General features: G+C 42.6%; 1 protein-coding gene across 2 annotated transcripts in view; it reads right to left on the bottom strand.

The window, feature by feature from the left end:
* Exoc2 (exocyst complex component 2) overlaps positions 1-13154 on the bottom strand; it is a 165366-nt gene that overhangs the window by 4588 nt on the left and 147624 nt on the right. For both annotated transcript variants that reach the window (XM_060372888.1, XM_060372887.1), the window contains 3 exons: positions 8033-8088; positions 5512-5634; positions 2257-2318 (listed from right to left, as the gene is read on the bottom strand). In XM_060372888.1, coding sequence (XP_060228871.1) covers positions 2257-2318; positions 5512-5634; positions 8033-8088 — 241 coding nt within the window. The remainder of the gene's footprint in view (positions 1-2256; positions 2319-5511; positions 5635-8032; positions 8089-13154) is intronic.

Raw genomic sequence — 13154 nt, forward strand, 5'->3', positions numbered from 1 at the left:
AATAGAAGTGACATGGGCAGGAAAGGAAGATATTTACATATAATACTGAACAATAGAATCTCTTTCCATTTGAAAGGTAAAATGAATGAATTGAAAAACTAGCTATTTAATGTGTTTAGTTTATTGCAAGTAGGAAGTACCAGAAGTGCTCCTGAGCAGAATGAAGATCACACTGGAGAACTTTCTTGATAATAACTACTGTCCCTAAGAACAGTTTGAAGCTATTCATGTCCTCTAGTCTTCTAGTGGAGTTGAAAAATAAATGTAATCACTTCTGATCAAGGAGGTCTTCCATCTCGTATTAAAATTATCCTCTTCAGTTGACTAAGATGAGAATGTCTAAGCAATGTTTCTTAAATTAACTGTATGTAAAAAGAAGGAAAAGTCCCCACAGAGTCACACACACAGCCTCTGGGAATCCTCTCTTCTTCCTAGCTGAGGCAGGGTGTGGGTGGGGCTAGTGTTTGCTGGCATATGTAGCTGTCTTTCCATGTTCAGGGGGCTCTCTTCTTTTCTGAGGGAGAGAGAAGTCCCGTCCTAGTCTGTCTACCACATCTCATTCCCCATAAGCCTAGATTAACTGAAGCAAGCATATTGCTGAGTTTTCTTTGTTGCCAGAACAAAGTAATGGGGATGAAGATGAAGGGCACTGTACTCTCTATAGGACACTGGCGCTTGGAAGGTAACTTGACTCATGTTCTCGACCTCACAAGTCTGTCTAGGAGTTCACAGGTTGAGTACCTCTATTCTGAAACGTGTTACAAGATTTGAAATGTTTTGAGTACCAATAAAATAGAAAGTCCCATACCAAGAATTAACCCCTTTTCATGTTCACTTTATTTTACGTGCGTGGGCATTTTGACTGCATGTATGTCTGTGCACCATGTTCATGGCTGATGGGCATGGAGAGGAGGAGAGGGTGTTAGGTCCTCTGGGGCTGAGTTGCAGATGGTCGTGAACCACCAGATAAATACTGGGATTTAAACCCAGGTCCTCTGTCAAATCAGCCAGTACGCTTAACTACTGAGCCATCTCTCCAGGCCTTTAAGCATTAAATATTAAGAAACTATTAAATTACCTTTAGTCATCATGTGTATGGGTGTAATGAAACATAAATGAATTCCTTGTTTAGCCCCGAGTTGTATCTTACAGATAACTCTTTCCGAACAACACAGAAACACACACACAATCAAAACTTGAACGTACTTTTGTTCCTAATTTATTTTGGATACAGGAAACTCAATCTGTATTATCTTGCTTTTATAAACAAGGGACCTAGTTCACAAAGGTTAAATTTAAGGGAATAAACAGGCACTCATAATAAGCAATATAGACCGGGTACTTCCTATTGTCTGTATAATTTTTGACAAGACAAACAAATAAATAAATAAAGAATGGTTAGGAAAATGTGCTTTTAAATAAATAAATAAATAAACAAAATAAAGAGTGGTTAGGAAAACGTGTTTTTAAATAAATAAATAAATAAACAAACAAACAAACAAATAAGATAAGGAGTGGTTAGGAAAATGTGTTTTTAAACAACAAACACGGGAAGCATCTAGAAACAGCTTGTGCTATGCCATGGCAAGCAGGAAGAAGCTAATTTTATCTGTTAAGAAAATAATGGAAGTTTTCAGTTGTAATGGTAAAAGTAACGGCGATGGCACAGCCATGTTATCAAATGAAGGTGCCTGCAGGGTTCTGGTGCTCACAGCATAACTCAGACTTCCTGGGCAATGCTGTGACTATGGCAAACAGTTCTGTGCATGCGGGCGGTAGTGCTCTCATTTCACCTACTGATGTCTCAATAGTAGGAAATCCTGACTTTCATTCAAAACAGCTAAAAGTTAGCATCAAATTTCCACTACAAAACTTTGCAAAGAAACCACAAGGCTTCCTCTCATGCTGATATTTACAATACTCAAACTGTGCTTCAAATCTGACGAAGATTTAATTTTTTTTGGTGTTTTATAGAAAAGAAAAATGTCATACTTGGTCATATTATTTATGAGACTAAGATTTATAAGTAATGAATGAAAAAAATTATATATCAAAATCATAATGTACTCTAAAGAAGTGGCCTTGAAAATCAGCATCTTACTGTAGGCTTGTACTTTTTAATAAAAAATTCTGATGAAATATCAACTTTATTGCAACACAAATTTATGAGCATTTACTTCCTTAGTTATTTGACAGAGGACACAATACTTGAGTAAAGTGATTCTAAGAACTGAAGAGGAATGTCTGGCATCTTACCTGCTTTCCGGAGTCAGGTAAATGGCTACAGTGTCCCTGAGAGCACAGATTTCAAGTCTGGCCTAAAGACGAGAAAGAGGCAAGAGGGACAATGTAGGTTACCAACTGTTGGCAAGTACTTTGGAGGCAGCCTGCAGCCTGCAGCCTGCTGTTTACTGCGGGCCAGACTGGAGACAATAACAACACAACACAACGACAATCTCCTGTGAAAGGACTCTCGGAGAACAGTATTAACATACCAATGTCAACTGTGACTGGTGTGGGCAGGCCATGGACATATCGCCATAAGAATTACTACCTGACTAGTGTTTGCCCTTTAGTTCGGTGGTGAGACGGAGGGAACTAAAACATGAGCCTGAGTGGCTGGGCTTGCTTCCTGGCACCTGCATCCTTTAAGATACACTGTCTTCTCTCCAATAAAACAAGCTCTATGAAGTCAATGCAATCTCTGTTAAATTTGTGGATGAACTTTGAAAAACTGAAAATCGACAAGCTAGTCCTAAAATTCATATGGAAATGTGAAGGCCCCAGAAAAGCTAAAATGATGTTGGAAAACAACAACACATTAGGAAGCCTCACATTTCTTCATTTCAAGGACTCTCACAGAGAGCTACACTAAGTCACATGGGTGTGACATTGGATGCGGGCCGGCTCCAAGCTCAGTAATGCAGAGTGAGCACCAACTGACTTCAACAAGGGTTACAAACCATTCTTCAGTAGGGAACACAATCACTCAGCAAACAGAAAAAAAATAACAGTACAAAAAAAAAAAAAAAAAGAAGCCACTCATAACATAACTCAAAATAAATGTAAAAACAAAAAAATGGCATCCTAGCATGCATGATGCCTGGGTTGGTGGTCAAGACTGTTTCAACCTAGTATACATAAAAGTCAAATCAAATCAAATCAAATCCGGGTAGCACAATGTGAGAGAAGAAAGGCAGACAGGGACCTACAGCCCACCATGCCACCCACCCTGGCACAGGTGGGCCTTGGACACCCACCTGCCGGAGGCTGTCACCCAGGGGCCTGGCAGCTGTGTGGCCAGCCTGCTGCGGCAGCCACCACAATGTATATGTGGTGTACAGATGGGAGGGTATGTACAGAGTATGTGCTGGACAGATGGGAGAGAAAGAGAAGTGGAGCAGCTTGAGCAGTATGAAGAAAGATGGAGCTGGACCTTAGGGGTAGAGAGGAGCAGCCTGTGTGAGTGGCCAGCCTTGCTACCTGAAACCATGAGGTCCCAGCCCAAGCAGAGGTTGGGGATGTGGACATCCAAGGGCTGTGTGGACCTTGCACCCACCTCTCACCAGTGACAGCATTCTGGAGAGCAGGCCCTGTGCCTTACTCAGACAGCACAGTGAAGCTGGCCTTGGCTGAGGGGTGGTGGCTGAGCCAGCCCTGCAGAAGAGAGCATGGGAAAGCTGGCCATGCAACTAGTGTGCTATGGGGTGGCCTGGATGGGGGTGTGAGGCCTTACACTCCCCTCCCCCCAACCTGCGTTAGTCAGGAGAGCTACCCTTGCCCCAGTCACTGACTGCAGCACTCAGGAGAGCAGGCCTTGCACCTTGCCTGGGCAACACAGTGGAGCTGGCCCTGATGGTGAAGCAAGCTCTAAGGGCATGAGAGCAGGAGGGCTGGCCCAGCTCCTCTCAGGCTGCACTATGAGGAGCATGGGCCCCAGGCCTTGAGTGGAGCTGGCTCTGGAGGCATGGATGCACGTGGGTGTAAGAGCAGGAGAGCTGACCCTGTCTCCTGCTGATGGCGGCACTGGATGGCCTAGTAGGAGCAGTGCTGGAGAGCTCACCCTGGCGGTACAGATAAGAGAGAGCCACCATGCTGACTAGCTCGGCTACCATCCAGGGCCCCGAGTTGGCCCACCTCAACATCTGTATCATCTGTGAATGGTTGGAATGCATGAAGGACCAGTCCTGCTGACCTAAAGCTGTAGGATCTACATGACACACGGTAACAAGATAACTGGGAGGATTGCCGAGAAGCCAAAACATTGATGGTGTCACAGAAGCCAGGGATCTCAAACAGACCTCATTACAATGAACATTTGCAAGCGCAAATGTGTGAAGAGAGGGGTATACTGTGGAACACAATGTCAAATACTATAGCTTCCATAATGAGATGCTTTCTATGCTTTGTTTCTTTGCTTATATGTGCTTTTTCACTTTGGGGGGAGGCTGCAAGGGCAAACAGCAGATATGAGGAGACAGGGAGATGAGCAGGACTGAGGTGCATGATATGAAATGTGCAAAGAATCAATAAAAACTCAAAGAAGAATAAAGTGTAATTAATAAAGAAAATAAAAACAAAACAATAAAACAACAACAAAAAAATGTATAAGAAGAAATAGCAATAACTCTTTATGACTTCAGGAAGTCTAGAAAAATGCAAAAAGTACAAGGAACCAAAGTAAAATCAGCTGGACTTCATGAAAACAAACCGCAACCACTGCAGTAACATATGCCATGAGGGAAGTGAGACCACAGCTCAGAGAATGAGACGACCCTGCACAGCCAGGACATGACCATAGTCCATCGTGCAGTTTGTAACAAATGCTTGTAAGGCAAGGGCGTAACAAAAGGCCTCGTTAATGGGTGTCAGGTGGACAGCACTGTCACTGTTTTGGAGGACAATCTAGTGCTTGCTATGAGGAGATACATGCCATAACTCTCACTGAAGCCATACACAAACCTTTATTCTTTTTATCTTGAAACAGTCTTGGTGAATTGCCAGGCTGGCCTTGAACTCACTGTACAGGCTACAGACATCCTGAATTTGCCACCTTCCTGTCTTAGCCTCTTGAGGACCTGGGATCACAGGTGTGGACCACCATGCCCAGCAGCAGATGCATTCTTACTTCAAGTTTCCTAGTCTCAGGATGGTTGGTCAGAGTGGAATCTGACCAAGCACACGTGTTCAAGGGATCACTGAATGCTTTGGAGACACATGGAAGGACTCTATAACTGCAAACAGTTTTATAAAACTTCATGAAGGTCTTGCTGTTTTGATGCCTGAAACAGAACCTTTGGGAATTGCAGACAATACATAGTGTGAGTGCGTGTATGTGTGTGTGTGTGCACAGTGCGTGTAGTTCTGCACAGAGGGTATTCTTTTATTTGTATGTGTGTATGCCTGTGCAATTAGCAGGGGCACCAAAAGCCCCTGCTGTGTCTATAAGGCTGGTAGCTAACACAGAGTTGCTTATTGGAAATTCTTCATGAAGTTGGATGCTTTCGGTACCTGCAGTGCTCCATTTCTGCTGAAGGATGAGACACACTGCATCAGCCGGCTCAGCTCTTCGGAGACTGCTTCCACCACACGGGCCAGGACCCGGGGCACCAGTTCTTTAGAAACAGTGAACACCTGATGGGAGGTTTAGAACAAAAAGAAACAGTGCATTACATACACTTTTCCTAGCTTGTGCCTGTCAACAGCAATGTAATAAACAAAATTAACATGTCTCTTTACGTTTTATAGCCATAATTTTAAAAGAACAAGGTTACGAATGAAAGATACGCAGTTAGGCATACACTTGTGTTTGTAAGATTTATTTTACTGTGTATGTGTGAGTGTTCTGCCTACACATATGTATGTGTGTACCGGATGTATGCCTGGCACCTGTGGAGGTCAGAAGAGGGCATCAGATCCCCTGGAACTGGAGTGGTTATGAGCCACCACGTGATGCTGGGACCAAACCTATGTCTTCTGCAAGAATATCAAGTGCTTTTAATTACTCAGCCATCTCTCCAGTCTCCAGATGTATACTTTGGTTTTATTTACTGATGAATGAATGACAAATGCAGATGTTGACTAAAAATTATTTTCAAAATTCTGTCTTTTTAATGTCCCCTTTACAAGAAACAAAATTTCTAAAACGAGAAAAAAAATTCTATAAGTAAGTATCTGCCAAAATTAAAAAGGGATTAAGTGAACTAGGGTACTGGTTTAGAGGTGTGCACCTGCTATCCTGGCTACTCAAAGAGAGGAGCAGGAAGAGCGCTTCAATCCAGGAGTTCAAGTCCAGATTGGGTGACACAGTGAGAACCTGTGTCTTATTTCATTATTTCATACTGCATAAATTTCCAGTTTTATTGTGTACTATAAATGCATTATTTCTTTTTATTTGACAAACAGCACTATTGTTAAATTTTATTTATTTGTGTATTCGTTTCTCAGTGTGCGTACGTGTGTGTGTGTGTGTCTTTGTGCACACATATGCACATACTTTGGCATGCATATGGAAGTCAGGGGACCACTTACAGGAACTGGTTCTTTCTTCCTTTATGTGGGTTTTGCAGATCAAAGTCACTTCACCAGCCTTGGCAACAAGTGCTTTATCTGCGGAGCCATCTTGGTGGCTCTATTTCAGATTTTCACAGCTGACAAAATGATATCTAGAGGTTTTGTAAAGGGTTTTACTATGCTAATTTGCAAATTAAAGTATGTTTTCATCTAAGCTTTGCCTGTTCCCAGTTTGAGGTGCTAGTGTTAAACATTTGTGTCAACCCAAACAATTTAAGCATTCAACCAATATTTAGGCAACTTAAAATTTTATCACAAATGATTGTTCTGGTTGAAATTCTACTTTGGGTTACTGGGCTAAACTAAAAGGGGATTTGAGAGGCTGAAACTTAAGTAATCTCACAGCTGCTGATAATGGCTAACAGCCAACCTTCCACAGGACCAGAGGGTCCCTTACAATCCTGATGTCTGTACTTGCTCTGCTTTCTGTATACAAGATGTTTCTATCCACCAATGATTTCATTTGTGAATTAATCTCAAAAGAAATTAACACAAGAATTATCTCATAATTTTAAATAAAATCAGAGATCTATAAGGCCAGTGCCTGCCAGAATTAAATCACATAAAACCTTTCATAGGCTCCTCTGCTAAGAAGTGGAGAGTGTAAGGAGGTGGTTTCGCCTGTTTTTTCTGGCTGCTCTGCCCTTGTGCTTTTGCTGTCCTTATGCATATATGCATACTTCTCCAGCTACCATGATGGCCTCCAAACTTTCTCAACAAGAAGGCCACATAAGCAATTGCCTGGATGCCTAGAGCTAAGCTGAGGAGGCATCGGAGCAACAGTAGTGACTGTTTTGGCATTGCTTTACTTGATGGTTTCCTATTACTCTGTGAGCCACCCTGAGAGTGCTGGCAATGGAGCCCACGATGGACCTTGAAATCACTGCATGGAAATGGAGGCAGCAATGGTGGCTGTGACAGCAAGGTGATAGCCTGTTTTCCAGTGTGCCTCAGAAGAGTGACTCCCACTCCTAGCAAGTCCAGTAAGGATGCCAACATAAAACCTCAGATCACTGTGGGACAGCTTGTGTGAGCCATGGGCAGCAGTATCTACACACACCGAAGCAACAAAACTAATTTGCTGACTTCAGTGTTGTGTTAAGGGTCACAGAAGATATGTATAGTTTCAGAAAAAAGTCTCAGTTACACACACACACATACAAAGACACATGTATACACAGACACAAACACAAGCACATAAACACAAATGTACACTGACACATTCATGTACACACAGGCATACACACATGCTTGCACACAGACACATATGCAGAAAGACACACGCAGATATACATGTACACACACACACACACACTGCACTCTATTTTACTTGTATGCCCAAGATACATTCTGGAGGGGAAAGAGACCCTCACCTTTGTGAAAAATAATCTAATTTGCTTCTCTTTCTTTCTTCCCCTTCAATTATCTACTTTTGTAGGAACAGTTAATGACGGCTTACCTCTGCATGCACAGCAATTATATTCACCAATGCTTCTTTTAAATAGTTCCTGACACCTGAAATCAAGATGGGGGAGGGACAGGCACTCAGTGACATCCTCAGCCAGCCCTCTCCCTGCAGCATCAGCATGCAACTGCCAGAGTGGTCTGAGGTGAGACTGAAAATAACACCATTGCTGTCCATTTCCTCTTGAGATCAAATGGTGAAAGGGCTATTTCCAGAGAGGTTAAAACCAAAACAGCTTAAATGAGAAATTTTCTTTCACTCTTTTTTCATTATTATCACTGTGCTCTGAATCTACTATCAGTTGAGAGGGGCTTATGGGGGGATATAAAGTGAATAAAGTGTAATTAATAAAAAAAATATAAAAAAAATCAAAATCAAAACTTTAAAATACTCTTCTATTTCACATACACGTCACACAATGTACAGAGGACAAAAGGAGGGTGTTGAAATCTGTAGGACTAATGTTAGACATCACAAAGGGATACAGAATAAAAAGTTTTGATCCTAAGAAATCACTTTATTTTGTGTGTGTCCGTGTGTGTCCGTGTGTGTGTGTGTGTATGTGTGCCTGTGTGTGTGCGTGTGTGTGTGTAAGCACACATGCATGTGTGTGCTTATGTGTACCATTTATGTGCAGGTACCTGCTGGGGCTAGAGGGCATCAGAGCCACTGTAGGCCATAAGGCATGGGTGCTGGGAACCAAAACAGTCCTCTGTAAGACCAGTAAACGGCCTAAACTGCTGAGCCATCTCTCCAGCCAATGAATGACTTTCAAAAAGAAAACCTTCAGGTCTTGGAGAGTGGGTAAGAGTGCTTGCTGTGCAAGCATGAAGACCTGTGCTTGAAACCCAAACATCCATAAAAAATGCTGGGCTGCTTAAGGCCGTCCGTGCCTTTAACCCTAGTTCTGTGGGGGATGGGGATGGAGACAGGAGGTCACCAGGACTTCCTGGATGCCAGCCTAGCTCCAGGTTCAGGGACAGACCCTTCCTCAAGGGGGTAAAACAAGGAGTGACAGTGTAGGATACACAGGTGTGCAACCCCCATGTGCCCATATACCCTACCAAACACAAGCAAAGCTTGTTAAAAATGGATTAGACCTATAAAACAGGTTAAAGACTGGACAAAACAGGTGTCAGACCATGGGCCCAGAATTAATGAGCACAGCCTGAGCTAACAGCAGCAGCCAGATTATGGGTGCTGAGTATGTGGTCACAGCTTTCTGAACCAACTACCGCCTAGCTGTGACTTCTGGTGAGAAGGCCTTCCCACATGTTGAGTGAGTGTAGATTTTGCACCTCTTTGCCAGACTGCAGTGAGGACTGATGGTGACCACTCGTGCACATCCTACGCTCACCATGCTCTTCAGGGGATCATCATTACCGTAGGTTAAGAAAACATGAAGCACAGTGATTTCCTGTAACTCCAAAATGACTGCTTTCTTCTGGAGTGGAATATTCTAGACTGTATTCTAGATAATAATAATACAGAGGCTGAAGGATAGTATTTTCTCTGAATATCACCCATAGCTTGGATAGAAAGAGTCCATAAACTGTAATCTGTTTTTTTTTTTTCCTTGAAAAGTCCAGGCTGGTCCTGAACTCACAATGCAGTCAAGGATTACCCTGAATTCCTGATCATCCTGATTCTGCTTCCTGAGTGCTGGGATTACAGATTTAGTATCAAGGGGAGGAAGCAGGACAGGAGAATACAAGGGACTTATGAAAGTGAAATACACTAACTTGGAGAACACAGCAGCTTCTTCCCGCCAAAGAAAAGCCATGCCACTGAAATCCCCTGCAGCAGCTGGGCATGCAGAGCTGGGCCTTCTCTAGACAGTGTCTTGAGTATCACTCTGGGGGTTGGGGCAGGGCGCATGAATGAGCGCCACTCAAACTTCTGGTCATCGTCTGGGGTCTAAGGAGAGCAGCTTATGCATATTCATCTCTGTACACCTAACATGCACAATTACGAACACCCAAGCCCAGAAGGAGAGCGGCAACGCTCTAAGGAACCAAGAGTTAAACCTCAACAGCCTCTGTCATGTGAAACTAGGCTCTGTTGGTGCCACCGTGGTGCAGCTGTCAGTGATGACTGGAAATGGAAGGGCAGCTTTACAATCTAAAAAGCTCTTTAATGCAGAGTGAGAGCGGGGCTACGGTGCTGACTACTAAGTCAAAAACTAAACTTAGACTCAAGCAAGGCAGTCACATGCCCAGTGACCGTATACTAGGAACTCAACTCCCCCTCTGACCCTCATAGGAAAAACACCTGGCAAGAACATTACACCAAGTATCACCAACAAAATACCCAAAACACAGACAGCCCTGCATTAGTCAACACAATTTTAAAGATGCAGCTGTGACAGTGAATAGTAAGGATACCAGTAAAGAATTCTTCATCTAAGCGACCATTTCCCACACAAGCTGAAAAATCCAGGCTTCCCGTATTAGCCTGACTGCAGGGTTTCCATGACTAGCAGAAGAAACTATAACCTTGGGAAAGAGAGTTTTATAATTTTTGGAGTTTTTATCTTTACGAGTAGAAAAAATAAATAAACAACAAATAACCGCTTTAAGGGCTAAGGGACATGCTGGGAAAGAGAAGGGATGATAGACTAGGATGGATAGACACAGCAATTCTGCTTAAGCAATGTGTCAGGTGGGTAAGGGTGGACATGATAGGCTGGTGTTGATCAGCTCTGCAAAGGGCAACCAGCCTGAGCTGGCTCTGGCTAAAGCAAAGCATGAACTCCCAAAGCAACGTATACCCTACAGTATACACAATAATTACAAAGATAAGCTGGTTAGGATGCAGCATGCCCATAATCCTAGAACCCAGGCATCTGAGGCAGGAGGATTGTGAGTTCTAGGACTACATAGTGACAGGTCTGTGAAAAAAAAAAGTTAAAAATTCCCTGACTCCTGTGCCTGATCTTGAGACTCTTCTTCCTGTTGGGTTGCCATAATCAACTTCGATATGATAGTTTTTGCTTTATCTTATTATATTTTATTTTGTCGGTTTTGAGTGTTACTTCTAGAAGCCTGTTCTTCTCTTTTTTTTTTTCATTTTAAATTATGTGTTTATTCATTACTATTTTATAAGGTCATAAGTTACAAAAGCTTTTCTGGTAATACCATAGATAATATTCTTTTCTAATGGGAGACAGAAAGGGAGTGGCTCTGGAGGGGAGGCAGGGAGGAACTGTGGGGAACTGAGGGAAGGGAAATTATATTCAGGATATATTGAGAAGAGAATCTATTATCAATAAAACAAAAAAATGCTGAAAGAAGAATGAATCACAGGCTTTTTTTTCCCAAAGAACGACCAACTACATTAAACAAATGCCTTTTACTGCCAACTGAACTAACATATTTCATTCAAAGGAAGTGGCTACACATATTAATTCATTTCCTAGGATTCCTAGGATTCTCTTATGTAGTGGACTGCTAGGTATGTGTCCAGCATTGGGCCCTTTAAGTAGAACATGTTGATGATCCCAGAAAGAAGATCACACAGTTACTAAAAGTATGATCACAATTTACTGAAGTTGGGTTGTGTCTCTAATCACATAGAGTAAATTCACACAAGACAGTTATATGAAAGGGTTATGTGGCAAAAAAGAACAAAAGCCAGTTTAAAATGATCTGTGTTTAGCTGCTTTCTTCATTTCATGATGCTCTTGGCTGGTTAAACACTAGTATTGAGGTAAAGGTAGAAAAAAGTCAAAGCATATTGGTAGCTTACATTTAGAGATGGCCACTCTGCCTGACCCTTCATAGGTGGCAAGTAGCTGGCAAATGTACGTTTTGATGACCTTACAAAGGAAATGTACACTTGGACTTCCATATCCAGAGACTTTATGACCACTGATTTAACCAACAGCCAATGTAGAATACTGAAACTATCAACCCAAAATATTTCGCCCCTGTCATTATTCTCTAAATAAAAGTTATCTGTGCTCAGAATCACAGAGAATCTAGAAATGATTTATAGCTCCATACAGAGTTCTGTGCAGTTCTGAGAATGGACCCAGCATCTGCACTACGGAAGTTGTGGCAGAAGGACGGAGTCCTAAAGGCTGTGGGTAGATGGAGCTTGGGAATGGGAGACTGGATCTCACCTGTGGCCTCAGGGATGACTGAGCCTGACATCTCTTCCTTCATTGAGAAGTGGGACAAGGAAAGGAAGGCAGAAGCCAAGGAAGATGTCACCTGAGAAAGATCCCAGAGAAACTACAGAAACACAGTATCCAGAACAAACGGTACAATGGATCTCAAAAGTCCCTGGCTTTTGTGCCAGGGGTCAGGACCACAATTCAATTTTTAGTGAGGAGGCTATTTTTGGTGACTATTAGGTGACTATGAGGGAGGAACCACACCATAATCTACTCTGCTAGCAAATGTTGGTTTCTCTCATCACATTTTATTCTAGTTTAATATTATTAAAAATGACAGTTGATAATTACTCTTTATGTCCCTTGAGGTGACAGAAAGTACATTTATGATCTAAATTCTGGCTTGCCAATCAGTAACTACATGACCTCAGACAACTCAGTTTTCCTCTCAGGTGACTGCCAACTCTCTGAAAGGCAGCCATTTGCTAACAAATCCATTTTAAAAATTCTCTCATTCATCAACAGCATCCATCCACCCTGTGTGAACACCACCAGTGTGGTGTAGGAAGTGGGCAAAGCAGACATAGCCTGCAGCCCCAAGAAAGATCAGACTTTGGCAGAAGAAGTGTTCTACTGAGTCTCAAGAACATACATGCCAAGGGATACAGCCTCAGACACAGACATGAACAGCTGGCTAGCAGGCACACTGCGTATAAAATGCACTGGCTACAGCTGTATCTTCTGAAAGTCCAGGTGTGCGTGTGCAAACTAACTCACTGTTGACTGACAACTGGCTGCAGATGAGGGTCTTTTGAGCAAGCAGACAGGAATCAATTAACTGCTGACAACTTGTTTATAACACATGGTGGCAACAGGCAGTTGACATGACATCCAGTGTGGCTTCAGTGGGATCTGACAGGGGCTCTGTCACTGACAAAATTCTTGCTGTGCAGTTTTACACTAAGTGTAAGGTGGTGATCAATGGGATTCATTTGTCAC

The sequence above is a fragment of the Meriones unguiculatus genome, chromosome 19, assembly GCF_030254825.1.
Source record: "Meriones unguiculatus strain TT.TT164.6M chromosome 19, Bangor_MerUng_6.1, whole genome shotgun sequence".
Classification (NCBI taxonomy): Eukaryota; Metazoa; Chordata; class Mammalia; order Rodentia; family Muridae; genus Meriones; species Meriones unguiculatus.